At 31.3% G+C, this 26489-nt stretch overlaps 1 protein-coding gene across 1 annotated transcript in view; it reads left to right on the top strand.

Annotated features, from left to right (window-relative positions):
- The first annotated feature begins 1598 nt into the window (after nt 1-1598).
- Nucleotides 1599-26489, top strand: part of LOC133189210 (receptor-type tyrosine-protein phosphatase kappa-like) — a 160952-nt gene continuing 136061 nt past the window's right edge. Inside the window, exons 1-3 of the mRNA XM_061324614.1 lie at nt 1599-1724; nt 2577-2708; nt 5970-6006. Of these exons, the coding sequence (XP_061180598.1) occupies nt 1599-1724; nt 2577-2708; nt 5970-6006 (295 nt within the window). The remainder of the gene's footprint in view (nt 1725-2576; nt 2709-5969; nt 6007-26489) is intronic.

Below are 26489 nucleotides of genomic sequence, written 5' to 3'. Positions count from 1 at the left end.
CTACAAACGCTAAGTGCTATATTGGCAAGATAAGTTGCACATTTTATTTATCTTTATAATATTTTTGAGAAACGAAAGTATTTGACTGCGTTTAAAAAGAACATACGGTATTTATTCATCGAGATTCATTTGATATTGTTTTAACGTGATATCATAATAGCTCTCCCGAACCTCTGCATAGGCTGACGTAAATATGGGAGTCCTTAACCTATCGCAGGTGAGTTAAGGCAAGGTGTAGATATTTCTATGCAAATTATTTAATTAAAATGTCTAAGGACTATATCTTTTTTACAGAGAAAGTTAAAACTTATTGTCTAATATGTACTTGGTACCTACGAAGTGAGATAGCCAGTACACATTATGATGTCACATTATGACGTCATTGTTCTTTACTACACAAGATTGTAATGGATATCAACAAAAATGCTTCAGCGCAAGGGCATGCTCTATTTTATTTAACTGAAACAAGGTATTTTTAGAAGCAAAAGATTCCAAAGTTTACTGGTATTGCTGCACAAATATCAACAGCTCAGTTGTGTAATTTCAATTTGTAAAGTTTTAAGTTGAATAAGGGTAAAAATGTACAGTCCGGTATAAGTTTCCTCAAATTCCGGTCTAATGAGAAAATGCCTAGGATTTGTGCAGCAGTTATATTAATCTATAGAATATTCCTCTTAGCATTATACAATTTTTATGTAAAAATAAATAGGGTAATTCCTTGCGCCAAAGCTGCTTTGTTGATGTGTTTTATTACATCCAGTAGGTAAGATCAGTGACGTCATAATATGACGTCATAATGTGTACTGGCTATAACATATCGTTGGTACTAAGTATGCATAAAAAAATAAATCAACACTTTCTCTAAATAATAAATAGACCTCTTATGCTTTTTTTTATTAGCTCATTTGCATAGAAACGCCTATACCTAGCCTTAATTCACATGTGATCTGCGCAGAAAGCTATTCTGTTTTGTCAATTATGATCTGACTTTTCCCCCAGTTTGAAAAAAGTTACCACGCATGATACCCTTATTTATAAATTGTGCTATACCATGTTTATCATAACCAAATAGTAAATAGTTAATATAATAGCGTAATTTCGTTTTATTTGACTATTTTCTCTTTGCTAAACACAATAGCTACAGCATCTTGCGTGAAAAAACATTTCAGTAAAGTTGCACCTTTACTGAACATGTTATTTAAAAAAAAACTTCTACATGAAATGAAAAAATATATACTTGAAAAGATATATTTATTTTTTAAAATTTTAAGAGGGTTATTTTCTCTTACTTGACTAAAAAGTTAAGTCACCTTTTCAGGTTTCATATCAATATTTTCCTTTTGATTCGGATTTGAGTTCTTCCTTTGTTTGTTTGTTTTGTTTTGTTTTTCTTGTTAAAAAATCAAATATTTTATATTTCATTTATAAAAAGATAACTTGAATTGGGATATTAATGTCACCAAGCACATATATTTTAGAAATGAAATGGACAATCTAGAAAAGATGCTTTTTTTTTATGTAGTAATTATTTTCATCAGGTTTTTTTTCTTGCTATTGCAAGCTTATTGATTAGTTAACGTTTGCTGTAGCTTTTAAAGATGGCTATTATGGGCAAAACTGTTCCCACACGTGTGGCAAGTGTAAAATTGGAACTGTATGCAACCACATCTCAGGAATTTGTCATGAAGGCTGTCAGAATGGATGGAGTGGATCAGGTTGTCACGGTAAGACTTGATCTTATTTTTCATAGTCTGACACGGAAATAAATGTTGTTAAATTTGTTGTATTAAGAACTTTTTTTGTTAAGCTTGCGTGTTAAAAACATGAAAAATAAACATTATTATATTTTTTATTTCATTTCAGTTAGTAATATGATATTATGATTATATTTTACTTTTTTAATGTGTGATGATAGGTTTTACGGGGAGAACTGCACAAATAAATGCGGTCATTGTAAACCTGGAACATATTGCAACAATGTCACAGGGGTTTGTGAAGACGGGTGCAATATCCACTGGAACGGTTCTAACTGCGATGGTTTGTGATTCTGAAATGTATCAGCTTAAACATGTTAAATATGACAGTAAAATCGCGAAATAGTTTAAAATTCAATGTATCACACCTCGTCGCGAAAATAACATGTATAATTGATAAACTGATATCAAGATTCATCCAATATGATTTTTTCCTTTTTTATCTTTTTATCCCTTTATTTAATACTATTCAATTCACATTTAAATTTCAGCGAGAATATTGTCTAAGATATTTGTTTTAAAGAAAATTACAAAGGTGATATTTTGAGTCAACGACTTCAATGCTCTTGAATTATGTAAGAACTAAATTTATTATTACGTGTATCTGTATCAGTTTTAATAAAAATGTGAGACAGTAACTTATTTTAAAGCGACGTAAGAAATGGAAGATTATCTTGGGTCTTCTTCTTTATTTAAAGCTATTATACTTTGCATCGTTGATTCTGATAGTTGTTTCAGGCAAGGTATTCAAATGCTTCGAATGAGCATATGATGATGCCAAAAAAAATCAATAAATAAACGTTTTAAAATGATTCATTAAAGAGTGTAAAGATGGATTTTATGGATCCAGTTGTGGTGAATCTTGTGGAAATTGCAATCAAAGTACATGTAACAAAAGCAACGGACACTGTCCTACTGGATGTTAGGGGGAGTGGAAAGGTGTCAGATGTGATGGTGTGTGTCGCGATGGCTAATAACAATCCCTAATGCTTCTTATTCCCTAAAAAAATCATTGGAATTATTCTAAAATATAATAAAGGCAAATTGAAAATATAAGCAAAAAACCTTTTTCCGATACCTTTTAATTTATGAATGCCTTCCTATTTTTTTTGTAAAACAGTTATTCACTGTAGCAAAAATAATTAATTTTAATTTTATAATAAATAATTATTTACTATTACAATCACCTTTCTTTTAGAATTATCATTGGATATAAAAAGTAGCCTAGGATCGATTGTTGGAGGGATCCTTATAGCATTAATTATTTCTGCGGGTTTTGTGATTTGTATAGTTGTATTTAAAAGGTATATTGTTAAGAAAGTGTTTTATGTAGTTTCACAATTGTTTAGAAAAAGGCGTTTTGTAATTTAAAAAAAAATATTCAACATTTCCTATGGAAGACTCTTATGGTTCATTTTATTCATAAAATTCCATCCTGTAATAAAATAAAATATGAAAAGTATTCTGCTAATGAACATCTATTCATAAAATGATGGAATATACTCTCCTTTGAAGACGTCGAAATTTGCAAAATGCATCAACTGATAAAAGACGCCCGACAGTGATTTCTGATGGGGGATGTGAAGATAGCAAGAAAGAAAAACCATCTGATTTAAAAGGTTATTTTCAGTTATTCATAACAAAATGTTAAAACAGACGTACGAGGGCTGTTCGGAAATTATTGAGATATTTACTTTTACTCCATAAAGGCCAGAGATACATTCATGAAACTTCGTCAACATTTTATAAATAACGAATAAAAGAAATGTGCAAAATTTCTAATTTATAGGATAATTAGACAGGTTCCGGTGAAATTATAAACATGCATATGTCTTTCGACCTGGAGCAGCATCGCTTCGTCATTTTAACGTCACGTAAGCCAGAGATGTTTTTTCAAGTGAAACGATCGGGAAGCGTTTACTCTTCTTTCTCTGTTATCACATATAACATTCAAAAAATCAAACTATCTCTTTTCTTAAACAATTCTTTAAAAAATAAAATAAAAAAAAATTGTGTTGCGACCTCGGTGTAAAAAATACATGAAGTGTCATATACAGGTTAAATTAGCATCACACAGTACCGATTTTTGCACAGCGGGTCAACGCTATTTTAGTCTGTAATAATTGATGGTCGTCTGGAGGTTCTATTTTTACTCTTGTTGAATATTTTGTAAGAATAAAATATATACCAATGAAAAAATAAAACCCTTAGACACATATCTTGCATTGTTATTGTTTTAGCAGGTCGTTTAGTCTGGAAAAGAGTTCTCCATAGCGCTACACAAAATTAAAGGTATGCTCGCTGCACCGCCTTGTCGGCAAATTCCATTTTGTCGTCGTTCTCAGATTTCTATGCCGCGCTAAAAAAATATTTATGATCTCCGTATTTCTGATCGAAATTCTAAGAAACTTGCACAAAATAATTCAAAATTAAATTGAAAAATTATATACATAAATTAAATTATTTTCGCTCTTACTTTATGAGTCCACCGGGAGTTCGAACGTTGGTGTAACATATTTTCAACATCTGATATCGTGACTGCGCCGGGTACCCCTAAATATACCTCAGAGAAGAAGAAATATAATATTTGTAAAATATTTTTTTGATTTTATTAATTTTTATTATTTGTCAAAAGTATATGCAAATTTTCAGGGAAAGACGTTCATTAGAAAAAAAGAATACACACATTGTCTCAATGATTTCCGAACAGCCCTCTTATATTCTTCTCAGTATATATAACTGGTCTCCGCAGAGTTCGACCAAAACGGCTCACTCACATCAGCTGTTTGAAATTATAAAGAAAAAATGCATCCACTGTACTTATATCTAGAAACATTGTCGACATAATGTATGTTATATTGTGAGCAGTTGTAATATAGTTTTGGTTGGAATCAAATAGAGATAAAATTGGAAAGATTACTTATCCAACTCTCATGTGCAGTAAACCAAGTTTACTCTGCTGCATTGGGAGCATTTTAATTACTCTGTGATAATCAGGGATTGTAATATTTATGGTTAGAAAAAATAAACAGTTTATTCTTTCTTACCATTAAATACATTCATATATATATATATAAATAAATATATATATATATATATATATATATATATATATATATATATATATATATATATATATATATATATATATATATATATATATATATACAACCTAATATACATAGGTTACTTGGCCCAACCATCACCTGAAGATCAATTGACAAGTCTGGACTATGCTGCTGATGGTGTATATTGCAACGCAAACCAAACCAGCCATGATGTTAAAATAGAGGAACTACAGAGTTACATTGCAGCCAAAAGTTCTGGTGAAAAATCCTTGTTTTACCTGGAATATAAGGTAGAATGAGATTTTTGCAGTGAAATGTGAAGAGGTTTAAAGAGAAAGGAAGACTATTCTTGTTTCATGAATATTAGTTACATATTTAGAAAGATTTGATACATTAATACTATTGACGAATGGATGTTACATACATGTATGTACTTATTGTTTGTTCATTAAAAAAACCTTAACTGTAAATCAAGAATTTGAAAACGCTCAGATTAATAAGACCTTATGTAGCAGCTTAAACATAAGATCCAGAAGTATGTAAAATTCTCAGTTCTTTCCATCGTACTTTTTGCATTATTGTTTTTAGCCGGTAGATATAAGTTTGAAAATAACTTTCTTTTTATCGTAAAAAAAAAGAAACTACCAACTGAAGACCTAGAAATCTGTCACACAGCCCAGAAGAAAGAAAACATTACGAAGAACCGTTTCAAAACGACATTTCCTTGTAAGAATGTCTAACCAATTCAGCTTTTCCCCTTTTATTTCAGTCACAATAATTTCAATTCAATTATGTAGTTAAATAATTCATATGAAAACAATGCAATATCCCTTTACATTTATGGGACAGTAAAAGAACATCCAAATGATATTCTAAAGTCACTGCATTCTACTTGTATTCCAAAATTTAATATTGACGTATACATTTTTATCAATGCAATTCGTAGCAAAAAAAAATAATAATGCAAAATTTACTTATGTTGTAGATGAACATTCCAGAGTAATCCTTAAAGAAAAATGGAATAAAGATAACGATGACTATATAAACGCAAATTATATTAGGGTAATATTTTGTTTTAGGGTTATCAAATACATTTGTTTTACTTCTCTATTTGTTATATTTAGCTGTTTTCAATTAATCTTTGTAGGATTTATACGGGGAAAATCGCTTCATTGCAACACAAGGTAGCAGATTTAAATTAATTTTCTTTGTTATTTTCGTCTTTTATTCCTATTAACGTAAACTAAACATTTTGTCTCATCAACTGTGAGTTATTTCACAAACACATCGCATGAGTAGTGTTACTGTTTATTTCAGTTTCAGTATCCATTCCTTTGATCAAGAATATTTTTTTTCTGTTTATTTGGAAGCAGAAATGCGAATACATCAAGTTTTATTTAAAAGTGACATCGAATTAGACGCTAATATAAATGTTTCTTATATTCACTAAATAATAACCCCCCCCCCCATTCTCTATAAAGGCAATTAACATAATTGATATTTGCTCCTCTGAAAAGAAATATTGACTGCCATTTAATATTAACTATTGACCAGTAAAGGGAATTTTCCAACCATATCATTGGTTTTGATTCTGATTAGCAGCCTGATTTTATGACATAAATCCATCGCGACTTCCAATAAGCAAAACATCACATTGAAAATACAAATAATAGAGTCATGGCAATTTGGAGAAGCGCTAGCACTACAAGCAACGTTCAGAATAAGCCATTCGATATAAATAATGTGCTGAATTTAGATGAATGAAAACAAAAGGTGGTTTTATCAATTTTTCTGTTTTTCATATTAAAAATATTTTTTGAATGTTTTGGGGACACATTGAATATGTAAGCCCCTTCTGGACAAAAATCGTGACCTCCGCTCTGCGACGGGGAATATTTCATCCCTCAGGATAAGGGGCTAAATTAATTAATTTTGCCCTACACCCAAGTCGATTTTTATAGAATAATACACCCATCCTATATGAAAACTTGAATATTAAAAGAAAATATTCCTGATTTCTTTGTGATGGACTTTTTTTTCCATAGCATAAATATTTAAAATATTTAGCTGTTGATCCTCAGTGTTATCCATCTTTAATATTTAAAAAAAATGAACCTATATTTTCATACAGGTCCTCAGAAGAATACAATTGACTTTTGGAGAATGATATGGCAAGAGAATATTGAATGCGTTCTTATGCTGACAAATCTTGTAGAAAATGGGAAGGTATGCTGATGTATGATATAAATCAGATGTTCTAGTGAAAATCTTTTCTTATGTACGTTTGTTGTTTTATTCGTCTTATTTCTTTTAATGTTTGATTCTTTTCCCAATTTGTTGTAGGCCCTATATGATTGTTTTAATTGAATATAACATGTATTCATAATCAAGCTATTTTTATAGAACAAATGGAAGGAGTACTGGCCTAATAAAGATCACTCTATGAACATCGGTCCATGCAAAATTCGCCTTTTGGAAGAAACTATCTATGCTTTCTTTACTGTTCGGAAGTTCTCAATTCAGAGAGAAAACGTACGTCTAAAATACTTTACATTCATAACATCTTTGGAACATACACCACTTTAAGTATTGAATTTACATTAAATAAAAGCGCTACCTAGAAGAAATATAGATTGGCAATGTTAGTTTATAAACGTTATCTTAAAGTTTACTTATTTATGTTTGAAAAGATATTGAATGTCTTACTTGGCGGTTTCCAAGACGTTAATGTAGATCTATTTTTGTAATTTCATTACAGTCAAACTCCTTGAGAACAATAATCCAGTTCCATTACACAGCTTGGCCAGCTCATGGCACTCCAGAGGAGATAGGACTTGATCAATTCCACAGAGCTGTTATCAAAATTTACCAAAGCTACCAAGCTAGATCTCCATTACTGGTACACTGCAGGTCGGTGGCAATAACGATCTCTATTATACACAAATCTTCAATAGAAAAAAATCGGATTTGTTAAGAAATAATTAACAATGGCCTAGGTATAGAATGGTTTTGTCTTGGGCGTTTACTTCTTTATAGAAGTACACGAAAACAGATAAACATTGCGAGGAAGATCAAATGTGCATCATGCAATAAATTGTACAGTCCCTGAAACGTTCTATTTTCCCATTTTTTCGTTCGCTCACCGTTCGTTCACCGTGCGTTCACCGTTCGTTCACCGTGCGTTCACCGTTCGCTCTCCGTTCACAGTTTTGCGTTCTGCGTTCACCGTGCGCTCGCGTTCACCGTTCACATAGCGTTCAGCGTTCACTCTCCGTTCGTTCACTTTGCGTTCACCCTGCGTTCAGCGTTCACTTATCGTTCAGTCTTCAGGGTCATTCGGAACTCCGAAGTGAAAGGACTTATCTTTTTGTAAGTAAGGATTTACGTTTTTTTAATTTATTAATTAACATATCGTTTTTAAAGAATCGTCATCTCATTGGAAAATATATCCACAATATTCTAACATTATTTTTTCATTATTCTAACTTAATTGTAAGGTTATTTATTAATCTACTCTGGGAAATAAATGTTGTTATAAGTATGTACCTACATGTATGTAGAACGATGCTGAAAAATTTAATTGAAATACGGGCGATATATAGATACTTCAAGCACTGAAACATTTTGTTGTTATGTTATAGACGACAGATCGTTAATGGAGAGATAATTATCCTAGTTAATTAAGTTACAAACTGCAGCAAAATTACAAAAATATTTATTTCTAACACTGCAGCAAAATTAAAAATATTTATTTCTATTTAATAGACACATATTTCTTTTTTATAATTACTACAGAAATACATGATAGAACCAGTTCTGAGAATTATACAAAGTACTGCGGATATCTTTTTAATTAAATATCTTTGGAGCGAATTAAAGTGATAGTGTGGTTATAAAAAATCTTTATTTTAAATGTAGTACACTACAGATTTTCTCTACTATTATAATATAAAGTCTCTAGTTATAGAGGTAATAAATTCTTCCTTCAATGTAACTTTATATGTTTGCCATTCGATATGATTAAGAGCCCCCCCCCCCCTTTTTCCCTCCTAAATCGGTTACTTAGTATTTCCCGTATATTTTATAAACATTTAAAAAGGAGTTAATGTGTTTTGTACCATAAAAATTTCATTCTTAAATAAAAATGCATTTAAAAAAGTCAATAAACAATAGTAATTCAAAATATACACGTGTCGGCGGTGGTATTTTAAGTTGGCAGGGAGTATGTTTCAAGTGTTAATGCCCAATGTATTTTAATTATTAATTTACTTAGAAATGTTGGAATCAAATCTATAAATGATTAAAAAAAATTTAAAACTTGTTGGAGATACTAGCTCTTCGTCTTCCGTTTGACAAGACTTTCACACCTGCACAGTATCGAATGATTTTGATTGACAGGACAAGCACGTGGATTCGTGTGAACTTGAAGCAGGAAAAAAAACGAGTACGACTGTCAAACAAATGGATTTGTTGATAAAAAAAAAGTTTCTTTCATTGCCTGATATATTTAGACAAAAATGAAGAATTTTTGTTTGATATCGGTACAAACATTTGGTGAAGCCTGAAAGGGGGGGGGGGGTAAAACGGAATCTCTCTCTCTCTCTCTTTCTTGTCTGCTTGATAAAAACTATGACAGCAAATTGCTTAAATATCAAGTTCTGAAATTTTAATCTATAACAAATAATATGAATATGTATGAGTATGTATAATCTCTTCCGAGTATAATCACGGGGAAACGTCTACAGGTACATGTACATGTAGAAGTTTTGCTTAATAAATCATCATAAAAAATAGAAATGACACATAAAAATATTATTGCATTAAAATCTAGAATGCGAGTGTATTTATGCAGGACGTCCACAGACCTTTGTTAATTTTTTTTCTCATTATTTTACACGGAATCGCCTTGGCACGGAAATATAAATGAATGGATGTTACAACCGTTATAATTCATTCTATAAGTCAGAAGTTTTCTCTTATTTGTACTGTTTTTTTTTTTTTTATATCAAATAAGAAGAAACAATTTTATTTTCAAACTAAAATAATTTTATCTTTTATACTACAGTGTTTCGTAACAATTACAATGTTTTACAGCGATAAAAATCGTGTGATTAAAAAGTTGAATTTAAACATCATACAAGTAAAAAAAAAACAAACTTAGTTTTACTTAATGTGCATGTATCGTCTTTAATTTCTTAGGACAATTTTGTAGCATTTATTTTATTGATTTATTCATTGATTTGTTTATTTACTTATTTTTTGGCATCTGACATTAGAATACAATAGAATAGTTTCAATGCAAGGAAAAGATCAGAGGCATTCCGAATAAATCGTTCATCTTGCGTTCACCGTTCGTTCACCGTTCACTTTGCGTTCGCGTTTGCGCTCCGTTCGCGTTCTGCGTTCGCTCACCGTTCAGCGTTCACACATCGTTCACCAAATTGCGTTCAGCGTTCACACATCGTTCACTCACCGTTCGTTCAGCGTTCGTTCACTGTTCGTTCAGCGTTCGCTCACCGTTCAAGTGGGAAAGTAGAACGTTTCAGGGACTGTACTTTTATATATCTTCGTAAGAAACTAGCTGTTCATTCGTAAACTTGCCCGCGTGGCGCAGTGGATAAAGCGTTTGTTCCAGAGTCCTGGAGTATTTAGATGGACCTTACATCATAGGTCTCCCTCTTCAATACGCTGAGACCGATAATGCGGATAAGAACGTATAAACGGAGGTCTTTTGCAACAGTCGGTGCTGGCAAGAAAAAGATATTTCGCTGCTCAAAGGTCGGAAACGTCGAGTACAATTTTCAGTCATACACCGGCTAGTGGTGGCGACTCAATAAGAGTGAAAAATTTTCAAAGGGACGTTAAACAACTAATCTTGTGATTACTGTTGGAAGAAAAAAAATAAAATACATAAATGTGAAGTGCAGTCAAATGAAATGTGTAAACTCTTCTATCCATTTCAAATAAACATGTTACAAAAAGTATATTTCCTGTGAAGATAACGATCAAGGATAATTCTCAAAAGAACATTAAAACAGTAGGAATTATGAGCAGATAAGACCTGTGAAAACAGGGAGTTGTGATCGTGTGTCATCATTGTCCTTTATACTTTATAAGATATAATGTGAACAGATGTTTAAAATAAATTCCGAACATGTTTCTACATGTATGATCAAAAATATGAAATATGGAGATTAGGAAGAGTAAACAAAGTCAAAATCCATTGAAAAATATACATAAAAATACAAATACATAACAGCACAAATTTGAACCTCCAAAACATCATAGTCGGGATCAGGTAACTTGGAGGAGTAAGCATCCCCTGTCGACCGGTCACACTCGCAGTGTGCTCCTTGCCTTGTTCAGGCAAATGGAAATTTCCGTAGACAAGTCAGTAATTAAATAATAACCTAGCAAATTTAGATGAAAATTGAAAATAAATGCCAATCAAAATTTAATGTTGAATTGTGCGTGTTGACAATTTTATTGTATTTACCATATGCTCTTTTAATTAAGACTATTGGTATTCGTGTTTGTCAGTAGCTTGGCTCGCTTTAGAAATCGAATCAACTGCTAGACATAAACTCCATATTAAGGAGATGAATATATATTGCTACAAAAATAAGGGACTTTGAGGGGAAAAAAATGAAGTCATCACGTTTGCCATAGTTTTGTAGCTTAAGAGTAGCCTATTAGCGTCTTTTTCTAAAAAGAAAAAAAAGAAAGAAAGAAAAAAAAAAGAAAAGAAAGAAGAAGAAACATATGTATCAGACTTTATTGCATCTTTTTATTTCTATTTGATAGGTATATATGTAGAGTTGACTTTGCAATGAAAATAAGAAATTTGAATTGATAATGCGTCCTCAATTTACCTAAAATAATTTCAATTTATATATAGTCGTTTGAGATTTTGCTGGTAAAATGTGTTGCCCTTCCATTATAACATTTCCGAGAAGTTGATCGCAACTTCTTATCAAATCTGTTTGCACAATAACTTGTCTAACTACATAATCACATTTGTATCGCATTTTAAAAAAAAAGAAATTGGTAATAGTTATTTTGAAAAGATAGAATTTTTTTCCTTGATAAATATTCTGCAATTCGAGTTCGAATTGTTTCTCTTCTTTACATTTTATTTGATTGAGATTTCTTCTAGCACATTTGAATAATAGTATTTAGAATATATATAATAGGTAACTAAATACACATTCATTTATATGATCTTTGACATTTCAGTGCCGAAGTGGGCAGAACAGGAACATATATTGGTCTAAATGTGTTACTACAACAAGGAAGAGAAACGGGACGGATTAACGTCTTTGAGTTTGTAAAGCAAATGAGAAAGGATCGTATGACCATGGTTCAAACAGTTGTAAGATAACCTTATATGTTTAAATATAATATATGAAAATTGATTGTATCAATTTTCTGTGTAATAGAAAGTATCCACTCCCTCTGATTATCCTACTCATACTGTTATATTAGATTGTTTTCTCTGTAGGAGCAGTATGTATTCTTGCATAAAGCATTACTCTGTGGATTTCAAGATCTAGAAACTGTGATTTCTGAACGTGATCTTCAAGTTAAAGTACTCACTCTTCTGAACGATGCATCACCTTTTAATCAACAAAAACTGAACAAAGAGTTTCAGGTAATATAAATTAAGGGAGATTACGAACCAAACCTTTGTAGTCCTTTATTAGATGCTTTTATATTTTGGTACGAACTAAACTTTATTGTTCATTAAAAATGTGTTTACATTTTGAACTTGTTTTTATGATTATACATATGATTTCACGTTTGATTGCTTTTCAGTTGTTGGTGGCTTTGAAACCCTTTTATGATAATGTGATGAAAGGAGATGCTTTGAAACCCGCAAACAGAGCAAAAAATGTGGATATGAATATTTTGCCAGGTGAGATTTTAACTAACAATATCATAAATTTGATTAATTTATACCCATGCAATTTAATTATTTTTTTAAGTAGTCAACAATTTTATTTTTAGCGTCAAAATACAGTCCCCACTTAACATCCTATGTTAGAGGAAGAAATGACTACATCAATGCAGTGTTCGTTTCCGTACGTATCATTATTGCAACTTTAATGAACATACAAGGAACATTAATTTTCATTCTTATAAGGGAAAAGGGTTTACTGGATTTAATGACTATTATTTTTTTTTTATTTCATTCGGAAAATCAAAAAAATTAAACCAAATCGAATTTGATTTATCTAAGGAATGCATGGTATTATTGGAACTTTTTTTTAAACATTGTAATTGACGAGAAATGGCACAGACAATATTTTATGAAATATAATTTAATTTCCAGACTTTCACTAACCTATATTGATTCATTGTGACCCAGAAGCCTCTTCCTGATACAGAGGTTGATTTGTGGAGATTGTGCAGGGACCATGAAGTCGAAACAATGGTGGTTCTGAATGACGGTGAAGTGGTATGTAATGCAAACATATCACAATCCTTTTCTTTTTTACCACATAATACAATTCTGGCAGACCCACTGGTTTTGTAGAACTTTTCCATTTCAGTCCTTCTCTGAATATTTTAATCTACCTGTTTCCTCTCTATTTCAAAGAAACTTATTTCTCCATTAACTAAAGGGTAAACATTATAATAAATACATGTAAAATCGTTTTTATCATAACAAGGGAGCTAACTGGCTACCTAATGGAGGAGAAAAGCTACACTGTAATCCTTTTACCATAAGTGCGAAAAATAATGGGTTTGACAGTGATTGTATCCAACAAGATCGTCTTCTTATATCAACAGACGAAAAAGGCTAAATTTAAAGATTTCTTGCTAGTTAATTTTCTTATTTTAACTTCGAATGTTTGTTTCTAAAAATAAAATACACTTTAAATCATAAGTTATTTATGTTATTTATGAACAAAGGATTACAAATCGTATATTGATGTCTTTCAATTTCCATCTGGAAATGATGAGGCTTTATTGAAAGGTGCAAATATGCTTCTAAAGAAAGAAAATGCATCAACTTCTCTTGTCATAAGCAGGTAAGAATCTACAAAGCTGTTTATTTTTTTCCTAATAATGATAAAAGAAACTTGCTTTAAATACACACATTATACAATTTAAGTTTTTTGACCACACGGATATTTTAATTTGAAAGAAGCAAGACTTATCAATATTAGCATTTAACAAAACTACTAACAGAAAAAAAAAACATAGATCTGATTTATTTTTTTAAGAACATTCTTACAATAAAATATAATAAACATGTTTCTTTTGAGAAAAAAAGAATGTTATGTTTAAAATAACACAAAAAGACACTAAGATATCCTTTTTTTACATGTCTCTTAAAAGTATTCACGAAAGGTAGGGGGGATGCATAAAAAATTAAATAATCCATCCACACTTTGCTGTAGATAGTGAAAAAGGTTAAGATAACGAAAAATGATCGATATCAAAAAATCTATAAACAATACAAATCTGTGAAAAGGGCATAGATATATTCCTGAATGCTAGTATTTTGCTTTATAAATGCTTTAAAAAATATCAGCGCGAATCAAATTTTTCCAGGAGACCGTCTCGGGTTATTATAGGAAAATGAGGTTTATAGCGGATAAAATGTGATTTACAGTACATTGATTGTTGAAGTATGAAACAAAATACATTCGTCAATTTCTTTTGTATATATTTTGTCGGGAATCCGGATAGGGCTTTTGCACCTTCGACACAATTTTTTCGCGCCTTCGTTAACCGATAACAATTTTCATTCTTGACGTCCATAGAAAAGTTAATTTCATAGACTTTAAAAAGTGGAATATAAATTATATCAGAATTGTCTTCACAATATATGCTACTAAGATCTTTGATCTAAAATTTCCTAGTAAGTATTTTGTTTAGTCTAGTATTTTACATTTTTAAATGACGTTTTTGCTTCTCAAAAGACGCAATGGCATAATTTTAACTTATCGTTATTCTAAAGTAATGGTGCCGGACCAGCGGGAGTATTTTGTGTTCTACATAACGCTTTTCAGCAGCTTCGAATGGACGGAGAGGTGGATATATTAACAAGAGTCCGACAGATACAGACTAGGAGGCCAGAGGTCATTACAACGCTTGTAAGTATTTATTGAAAACGATTTGCAATTAACATTTTTATCCCACTTCTGTTGATTTTTGATGAAATCCTGGCTTACGATTCGTTGAAGTCTGTCCCCTGAAGGGGTGTATTACTAATACCTAGTCGCTTGAAAATCAATACATGGTCGATACAGAGTTATCGTTCTTTTGTAACACTTTGAACAACTCGAGTTCACAAGGTTTGCCGAGTGTCTGTTGACAATTTAAAAGTTAACTAACGTAAGTAACCAGAAGGAACATATTTTTTTAAATTGAAAAACACAATGAAGGTCTTTCCAAAATAAATAATCGTTCTGAGAATTTGATTAAAAAGACTCATGTGATTGCTAATCGTTATCCGACATGTAACATTCATTTTCATTTTTGTACATATTCTAAAAAGAAAAAAAAATAGTCATTTCTCATCACAAGCATGCAACTTGTATACTGTTACTAGGAAAGTTATCCTATTATAACTTTTTTCTTCCGGCTTACAATGTTACCTATCATTGTTAATGTTTTCATAAAACTCGTTTTTTTTTAATTCACGAACTATTCTTTCTCATCGAGAAAGTATGATAAATGACAAATTGTGATTTTTTTTCATCTTATCTTTCTCTCCTTGTATATTTTGTCCTATAATTACTAGTTAATACTGATTATAATATTTTTTTGTATTATATGGCATTACAATAATACATTGTAGTAACTTTTCATCCTATGATGTTATGTCTGTTTTATTGAATTGTGTGCGATTCATGTGAGCTTTATTTCTTCTTGCTGTTCATTTTATTTCAGGAAGAGTACTGCAGGTCTTACCAATTACTTGGTGGATCCGTTTCATCAGAGGGGATATATGCTAATGTTTGAGGCACACTGTACGGAGTTTCCTTCTACATGAACCATAAAAAGCTCAATCTTTCACATTTTCCGCTTGAAAAAAATAAAAATTATATTTAGTATCTGCTGATATCATTTTGCCAACCGATTACATGCTTCTCAGACGCAGCACTGCAATCGCATCATCTCGGGTCTTTCCGTAAGAGGTCGGAAAAACAACCTCGAATGTATTAACATCACCGGATGTTAAAATTTTATACAACTTCCTATTTATTTAAATATAGGATAGACGGAGTTAAAAGTCCCTTCTATAGTATATTTTAGGAAATAACTTTACAGTGAATAAAGTTAAACTCTATACTCCACAGATAAGAGGTCTTCCCACATTTATTTCAAAGTTTGTGAAAGGGGGGGGGGTGTCATGGCATCTACGTAATACATTCGAGGTTTTTTTTCCCGCCAGTCGGAAAGGCCCGAGAAGTTGCGATTGGCAGCACTGTTAAGGCTACAAAAAGGAGGCGGGGCCTAATTTGTACGGGAAATATTAACTGTGAGACAACTCCTACAAAGAACTGGGTACATTACGTATAAGAAATCGGTCCTGTCTCTAAATTTGATTTTAGTTTTGTTTTGTTTTTTTTTTTTCAAACATGCCTACGATGTGTCCTTTCAAAATCATTTTATTTCTTAAAATTATCTCAAACCGTTTTTTTTTTCGAAAAATTGCGTTTTCTTTAAAATTTACAACTTTTGACGTGATAACGTCATCACGGCGTTACTGATTTTAACGTTACGTTAAAAAAATCTGTAAATTCTCTAGCTATTGTCTTTTGATATTTATGAATCCCAGACATTTAAAAATTGAAAACGAGAAAAGCATACGTAAGGAAGTTGATGATTTTCAAAAAAAGGTAACAAATATTCTTTTCGTGAATAGTAGAATAAAATCAATGCCCACTATGAAGGAGCATTTGTAAGATACACTTTGCATGATAAATGAGAAAATCCGGAAATTGGCATATTTTCTGACCTTCCTGTGACCTCAGTGTATCCCATAACCTTGAACCAATACTCATTTTGTGGCAGGGGTGACAACAGGTTTTATTGATATTCTTCTCTTTAATATTAGAAATTGAGGTATATTTGTTTATTCTGCGAAAATTCGCACAATACTCGGATGCGGTCATATCGAAATATAGATTTGAAGAGGGGGAAAACGTCCAAAATAGGGGACCTCCGGAATATTAGACCGGTTTGAACAAAAGGGTACGTGTGTTGAGAAAAATTTATATCTATTTCACACACGGGGAAACCGTAATAATTAATTGATACTGTTGATAAAATGTAATCCTGCATTTAATTTTTGCCGATTTTACAGGGCCGTTAATCGGTCTTAAAGTACCCAGTTCCGGATTAGATGTTTCTTTTCCTATTTTAGAATTAATTACTTTCCAATTAATCAAAATTATTATCGAAATACTACGAACTCTATAGAAATATAGTTCTGAGGAAAGAATGGAAGAATTTTTCAGGTACTTTCGTTGTTGCAATAAAATGCTTCGGTAATTAGTTTGTATGATAATTTTGAATAGATGAGTTATCGACAGAAGAGATTGTTACTTGCTAACTCAAAATTAAACTTCAGTTAAATGTTGAAAATTACAAAAAAAAAATATTACATTTTTCTTTTTTTTAAGACAGCAATTTTTTTTAATAATATAAATGTATACATGAAATTTATTCCAATGTATTTTGCTAGTAATCATTGCCAATTATATCATAGAAAATGCACCATATATATATATATATATATATATATATATATATATATATATATATATATATATATATATATATATATATATATATATATATATATATATATATATATATATATATATACGTACATACATACATACATACATACATACATATATATATATATATATATATATATATATATATATATATATATATATATATATATATATTACAAAAGTTCAAAAGAAATGTGAGAGAATACAAAAAAACCATAATTAAGCCTAATAATCCAATCTAACAACTTTATAGAACTTTATAGAACTATATATATATATATATATATATATATATATATATATATATATATATATATATATATATATATATATATATATATATATATATATATATATATATATATATATATATATATATGTATGTATGTATGTATGTATGTATGTACGTATATATATAAAGCACATTTTACAACAACTCTTAAACTAACATAACTGCCCTAAGTGAAGAAATATTAATATAGAAAGCACAAAGAAATTCACTTTTACAAGGATACCCACTTCCGCCTCAGCTCGAGGTTGAACTCTCGACCAGCGGAACCTGTCCCACTTCCATTCTCAATGACCGTGTAGTGTAGGGCAGCGCCGCAAGAATTCCATCGGCATCGAAAGCATGTTTTTTGACTTGCCTAGATAGCCGAGCGGTCTAGGCGCTGTCCCTGTACTGCTAGGAGACAGGTTCCGTTGGTCGAGAGTTCAACCCCGGGCTGGGGCGATTAGACGGACTTTAATTCTTTTTCGGTAGGGGTCACTTTTTATCAAGTTGCATGTATCCTTCGAGTTGAAAGCTTTTTTTTCTTTTGTTCTTCCAACTCTAAACCATTTTTTAGGCTGTAAGATAATATATGTAAGCAAAAGAATAATTACACTGTCCGATATTTCTAAAGGTATGATAATCTTGCATCAACCTATTTTTTATTCATTTATAGAAAGTCTCAGTCAACTCTCGGCCTACCAAACAAAGTGTATCTTACACATATCCGTATCAACGTAACGACATATTGTGCAAATTTGCAAACAAGGTCATTGTATCGGTAATAGGATGTGTTAAATGTTGACTCGAAATGCGATAGCATATACCCTTGTATCATCAACATTTTGTTCGTAGCTTGCCTCATTTTACATCTTTTTATAACGACAAACGTGCCCTTACCTACTATCATTATTTTTTTTTCCTCTTGTTTCTTGCATATTTTCCACTGAGCTTGTAAAAATTGTGATTTCTTCTATATGTCACAAAAGTATGTTTACAAATTATATTAATACAGTAATCGTTCCTGCCTTAGTTGGATAAAATTGGACGGAAATAATAAAAATACATTTCATAAAAAAACATAGGGATATGTTCTACATAGAAGTTACATATTTTTATGATTACTTTTATATCTTATCATTTGTGTTAATTTTGATATCTCTCTGTGATTTATGTATACATAAAAACAAATAATTTAACAATAATGTAATAATGTAGTCTGTATGTTCTTTTGCAGCACATTAAGAAATAAAATATAGACTAAGAGCATATGATATTTTATTGTAAAAAAACAGAAACAGCATACTCTCGATGTGGTGTAAATCAGATGAAGATTCTCAAAAACTCCAAAGAACTTTAAGAAAAATTAAAATCGCCAAATTTTTCAAAAGTAAGTATAATCAAAACATAGATTTTTTTTTCTATTTTTTAAACAATCATTCCTTACGATAAATTAACAACAAGACTTTCTGATATCATATACTTCTGCTTCTTCAATAAAAATGGAAGTCGAAAGTTTTCCTATCTTGTGATTTGTCATCAAGAAAATGTCTTTGTTAAAGATCACTCTGATTCTACACACAAGTAATCTGAAGTTGATATTAAAAGGCTGGTGGAAATCCTCATTGACATCATTTATGTTTTCTTTGGAGAACAGGTCAACAAACTTTTGGAACTTCTACATAAAAAGGAGAAAACACTGACGATGTATTATAAACTGACAAAAGTTACTTTCATTCATATATCAGAGTGAACCTGATACTACAGACACCACAGCGTCTGCCACATCTGTTTCGTATTTAAATGTTTTACTGGCTATAGATGATAAGGGCAAACTTACAAGTAAAATGTACGACAAACGAGATAATGTTTATTGTTGAATTAAATCTTAAAATTATTTAAGGGAAATCCTATGAGGCCAATACAGTTTTATAATGGAACGTTGCACAAAGTTATTTGGACATCTTGTTCCGGTAGACAGTAGAATGTAGATAAAGTAATAGGTGAAAACTTTCAAGATGGCCTGATAAGTCCATGGTAAAATGAAGCAAAACCATCCACATTAGAAATGAAAACGTTAAATTTTCCTTGTTGTTCTATTTTTAATTTAATTGAGACTTAGATCAAAAAACTAAAAGTAAATATGTGCCATCACGTTATGTTAATGAACCCCCTTAACTATGAGAATCTTTGGTATTCCATTGAATAGGAAAATATAATAAGCATTTGAGGACAGTTCCTCTCTCGTAACTCTTCAACAACAAGAGAATACGGTATAAAATGATTTATGAAGTCAATAAATGGTGATTTATTATGTCTTTCTCTTAGAACAAGACAAGTTTTACGAAATACGTCAGTATATTTTTTATTCACATGATATATTTACGTGTACCTGTTGTGGTAGCCAAGTATGAGGGTGATTCCTTCATGGTCGGGATTCAAGTTTGGTCCTCGTTCCTCACGCTGAGTTTAACCTAATACCCTGAACATAGGTAGTGATTTTTCCTTCCTCATACTCCTGGCATTACAAGTGAAAGTTCCGGGTCTTCCATAAATTAGGATTGCTCAACAAGTTCTATTGCATTTGGTTATACTAACAAAAGGCATTTAAACATGCATATATTACCAATTGATTACCAAGATCTTCCTTTTGAACTGCGGGTAAAATTACCGTTATCACCTACATTATAGTTTCCGTCATCTTTATTAAAGACTGTCGCGTTGCCTATGTTTAAGGAAGGTTAACTATCCAATGTCCCTACAGGAACGCAACAACAAAGTAGAAGGAAGATTTCTTGCTCCGTTATCTATTCAAGTCAAACAAAGGCCTTTAAAACTCTTTCAAAAGATAGTCTTTTTTTTTTTTTTAATTATAATAATGAATTTAGCATTCATTATGAAAAAGTTGTTACAATTAGCCCGTTTTTAATTTCAAGTTAAAATTACCTTGAAAATGTTTAACATTTATGAGGAAAAAAAAATGCTACGTTTAAAATTACACAAAAGACACTCAGATATTCTTATTTTACATGTCTCTTACAAGTATTCAGGAAATGTAGAGGGAAAATACATAAAACAAAATTAAATAATCGATCCGTACCTTACTATAGAATGTCTTTTTTCCATTGGCAGTATAAGGACTTTCTGGCCACGTTTTTTTTTTTTTAAGTATTTTAAATGAATAAAAACGCAATGCTTCATCATCTGTTTTGTCAATAAATTGATAGTATTTTTTTTTTCTTACTTTCAATATTTTTAGAAATAAGCTTTGTATATTCAATACGCTTCTTAACAGATATCCAATTTTAAAATGTATCGAAGGAAATTTTCAAGTAGATGTATTTCTGCATGTAAGTATTTACGAACAATTGTTTAGCAGGTTTTAGGGTTTTTTTCCCATACGCCGATTACTGTTAATCTTATACTATCTTGCCTTACAATTGTCATTATTTGTAAATTTTTACATAAATTTATCTGTAAAAGCAATCGAGATTTGGCATTTTGTAAGCATTAGCTATTGAGAACTTGACAAAATGCAGAGCTAGCCATGAAGCAATTGACGTGTGTTGTGGTTCTATTTTAAGTTGCAACAAAAGTTCTAGGTATTTAATACTTTACTTAATCTCCCCCAGATTTTTTTTTTTTCTTCTTGTCGAAAACTTTTTGGTAACATAGACCTATGTGCTTTACAAATTTCTTAATTAAAATGAATATAATCAGCCTTTTTTAAATATCTCTTCTGGTCGGAGACCAAATTTCGACTTAGGTATGTCTGCTTTTTTTAAATACTCCATCAGTTTTTTGATCTAAAGTAACATAATTTTTTTTTAGAAGTTCGGGTAAATATTTATATTTTTAATTGTTCATTTTCTTAATGAAAAAAAAAATCATATTCTATTATCGCCTAACTTCATAAGTTTCTGATTATACTACAATCGAAAATTTATTGAGATCTTCTTTGTGAAGGCAAAACATCATAAAAATTTCGCTGCTGTTTTTCTTTAACAAACACCACGTTAAAACTTATTTGGGATCAAATTCAATTTAAAGTTCTTGTGATATATGTATAATTAACTAAAAAAATTAGAATTCAAACGACATAAATTCATATTTGTGTTTGGCAAAGAAAATGTCTTTTTAAGAAATCCACGAATCAAGAAAGCGTCAGAATGAAATTTTAGCACCTGCTACAAGAATAATTTGAAATCAAATACTTTCTTGCATATCAAATTATTCTACAGTATGTTTACACGTTCATTATATAATTTTAGTTGTAAATCGACAGGTGAGATTTTATTTATGTGTTCAATACCTCAACGTACGTCCCTCCATCAAATTCCATCGTATCATCATAAAGTGTTTACTCACAATCCCTCTACTTGCCTTGACCGTTTGACAAATGTAACTATCAAAATGGCTACTCAGTGGATAGCTTTGTATAACTCCAGGAACCCTTCTTTTAATGTTTTAATTTGAATTTTAACTGGAGGTTATATCAATAACATATTAATCTTTTTTAGGTTACCAATCTCAACATTATGGAGAAAACTGCACACTCTGTGACTTAAAAACGTCATAGACAATCATTTGATTGTTCAGGTAAGAGAAATTATTAACATGTAGTATGATCGAGTTGCACTTGTGATATTCATGTGCTGAATCTTTTTCGCATTTTTCAAACAGAATTAGATGAATCGAAAAGCCATTTTGTGTTTCAAACTGGATAACATTGTTTTGAATTTAGAAAAGAAATCAGCACAATTTGTAAAAATTGGTTTTAATACAACAGCTTACACAAAACGTAGAGCAGAAAAAATAAAAAGCATTTATAAACTTTTGTATGCGCATCCAGGTTCCTTCCATATATACCTGTTAAAACGTTTTTTTTATTTCTTTAATACAATGTTTGATATATTTCCCTATCAAATTCAAGATCCCTTTGAAATAATGGCGTCTATTACCGTTCAAAATATCTCTTCTTTCGTACGTATTTTTACAGTTCATGCATTTAAATTAAATTTTTAAGCATGTTAAAAAATATTAAATGAATTGAAATAAATAAAAAGACACAAATAATGTTATAAAAATGGTAAGGAGATTTTCATTTTCAAAACCTATTTTCCCATTTGTATTACAGTCCCTGAAACGTTCTACTTTCCCATTTTTCCGTTCGCTCACCTTTCGTTCACCGTTCGTTCAGCTTGCGTTCACCGTTAGTTCACCGTGCGTTCACCGTTCTCCGTTCACAGTTTTGCGTTCACCGTTCACCGTGCGCTCGCGTTCACCGTTCACAAAGCGTTCGCTCTTCGTTCCGTTCACTTTGCGTTCACCTTGCGTTCAGCGTTCACCTATCTTTCAGTTTTCATTGTCATTCGAACTCCGAAGTGAAAGGACTTATCTTTTTGTAGGTTAGGAGTTACAGGCTTTTTAATTTAATAACTAACATATCGTGTTTGAAGAATCATTATTTCATGGGGAAAAATATCTACAATATATATTTTTATTATTCTAACTTAGCTGATGTGACGAAACTTTCACACCTGCACAGTGTCGAATGATTTTGATTGACAGGACAAGCACGTGGACTTCATGTGAACTTGAAGCAGGAAAATAAAAACAAGTATGACTGTGAAACAAATGGATATGATTTGTTGATACGCGGGTATGTTAAGGCTACACCCAGAGATATCCTACTTGCCTTCACAATATGACGTCATAGTAAGCTGTATGACGTGAACTACAGAAATAATGATTTCTTAATATCTATCTTTAAAGTTTAACTTCAGGTCCAAGAAAAGAATGGAATCATTCAAAACATAACATAAACTAAATCTTGTCGTTTTTGGGTGGTATAAATAGCTAATTATTTAGCACGAGGGTTAAATACCAAACCCATGACGTCATAACTATTGATCAAATATTTGCCGAGTGAAATGAGAATTTATGTAAACCAATATATGAAATGGGAGTTTTAAGGCATATACCATGAATGTTATGTGTGATTCATAAGGAATTAAAGATTAAGAATCAGGTACGCTGATATATTCTTATCATGTTTTCTTATAATGAACATAGTCAGTGCTTTGAAATCCCGATCAGCCGTTCCTCTGTCGTTCTATAACAACAAAGATGCAAAAGTTCAACACTACGCCGCATACTTTGAAATATAATTTTTGTTTGTATCGAAAGCTTGCATTCTATAGTACTTGGAAAGTGCTGCTAGAATCGTGTGGTTAACATGAATTGATGAAAATTCCTTGATCGTATGTATAAAATGTAAAAATTTTGGTAAGGTTTGATGCGAAACTTTGGAATATTTTTTTCTGTGTCAGGAGAGTAGGATTCTAGCAGCACTTTTCATGGCCCAGTGATGTTTTTACATAATTATTTTCGCTAAAAGAAATGAATTATCTCCGGGATAGTGTTGAACTTTTCACTTTTTCATTAAGGCAATTTTTCTATTTATAGACGTCACGTGATGACGTCGTAGTGGAGTGCTTCTTTTAGCCTAAGACTCAATGACGTCTATACAATGGATGATAATAGTAAATGTTTTATCTATGGTTTTTCCGATTTATCAATGTTACATTTTACGAAAAAAGTCTAAATTCGCCGAAAAATGATCTGAGTACTGCCTTAACATACCTGCGTAAAAAAAAAGTGACTTTCACTGTCTGATATATTTAGAAAAAAATTTCAGAGTTTCTGTTTGATATAGGTACAAACATTTAGTGAAGCCAGAAATGCGGGGGGGGGGGGGCTAAAACGGAATCTCTCTCTCCCTCTCTCTCTCTCTCTCTCTCTCTCTCTCTCTCTCTCTCATTTGTCTGTTTAATAAAAACTACAATGTATAACAGCATATTACTTGAATATCAAGTTCTGAAAATTGAATTTATAACAAATAATATGAATATGTATCTTTGTATTATCTTGTCCGAGAATAATCACGGCCATTTACAGATAAATGTAGAAGTCTGCTCAATAAACATGGCCGTAGGAACCGGGGGGGGGGGGGGCAAGAGGGGGCCGTGCCCCCCTCCCCAATAATTTTGCCGATATATAGATTACTATAGTAAACATAGATACTATATGCTTGTGCCCCCCGCAATAAAAAGTCTGATGCCCCTTTTTTTTTTTTTTTTTTTTTTTTTTTTTTTTTTTTTTTTTTTTTTGCTTGTCACGAATTTTTGGCAGTGCCCCCTCAACTATCAACTGAAAATGTATGGCTCCCCCACCCCCATTGAATTTGCTTCCTACGGGCCTGAATAAATCATCATGAAAAATAGAAATGACACATAATATATTATTGTATTAAAAATTTACAATATGAGCGTATGAATGCAAAACGTCCACTGACCTTTGTAATTATTTTTTTTTCCATTACTTTACACGAAGACACCTTAACACGGAGATATATGAATGGATGTTACAACCACTTTAATTCATTCTATAAGTCAGAAGCTTTCTCTGATTTGTTATCAAATAAGAATAAACATTTTTTATTTTCAAACTAAAAAAAATATCTCTTATACTTCAGCGTTCGGCAACAATTGCAATGTTTTAATGCGATAAAAATCGTGTGATTAAAAACTTAATGTGCATGCATCGTCTCTCTCAGGACAATTTTGGAGAATTTATTTTATTGACTTATTTATTCATTATTCATTATTGGTTTACTTATTTATTATTGATTTATTTGATATTTTTTTGGCACCTGACATTATAAAACAATAAAATAGTTTCAATGCAAGGAAAAGATCAGAGGCATTCCGAATATATCGTTCATCTTGCGTTCCGTTCGTTCACCGTTCACTTTGCGTTCGCGTTTGCGCTCCGTTCGCGTTCTGCGTTCGCTCACCGTTCAGCGTTCACCAAGTTGCGTTCAGCGTTCACACATCGTTCACTCACCGTTCGCTCTGCGTTCGTTCAGCGTTCGTTCACCCTTCGTTCAGCGTTCGCTCACCGTTCAAGTGGGAAAGTAGAACGTTTCAGGGACTGTATCTCCTTTCAATAACGATAGATAACATATGCATACAAATCAAATATCTAGGATAGGGAAGAAATATATCAATCTCACAAAAGCAAACAGGAAATATATATGAATGACTAAGTGCAAACAGCTTCCTTTCAAAATAAACCTTCACAGCTGATAAAATGCTCTAAACGAGAAAATTGAATGGCATGGATGTTTTCATAAAGCTTTTCTGCAATGGAGTTACTTTTGCTCATTTAGCAGTGGGTCTAGGTAATTTATTTATGTAATACATGTACTTTCATATTATGGAAAAGTCATTCAAAAGGACGGAGAAAAAAATAAATTTAAATATATTTTTTTGGAATTTCCATAAAGATTTTTTTTTTAATTTTTACATGGACTGGTTTTTTGCTCAAGAATAAAATGAATATAAAAAGCATATGAAATATTAAATATTATCAATTTTGCAATGTCGGGTGTTTCCCTTTTATTGTGAAGAAAGTATACGTGATGGAAATGCTCGGGTTGAATTCTTGCGTCGTTCCAAACTAAAGAAGTAAACATATTTAGTTATAGTTCCTTTGCAAAGCGTCCGGAATTAGAAAGTCACGGGTCTTTCGCATGAGTCCTTAAAACTAAGTGGCGACGTTATACTTT

This window comes from Saccostrea echinata, unplaced genomic scaffold (assembly GCF_033153115.1).
Source record: "Saccostrea echinata isolate AGI-Se365-2 ecotype Australia unplaced genomic scaffold, CSIRO_AGI_Sech_v1 ptg000017l, whole genome shotgun sequence".
Taxonomy (NCBI): Eukaryota; Metazoa; Mollusca; class Bivalvia; order Ostreida; family Ostreidae; genus Saccostrea; species Saccostrea echinata.
This window is presented reverse-complemented; position numbering and strand designations above follow the sequence as displayed.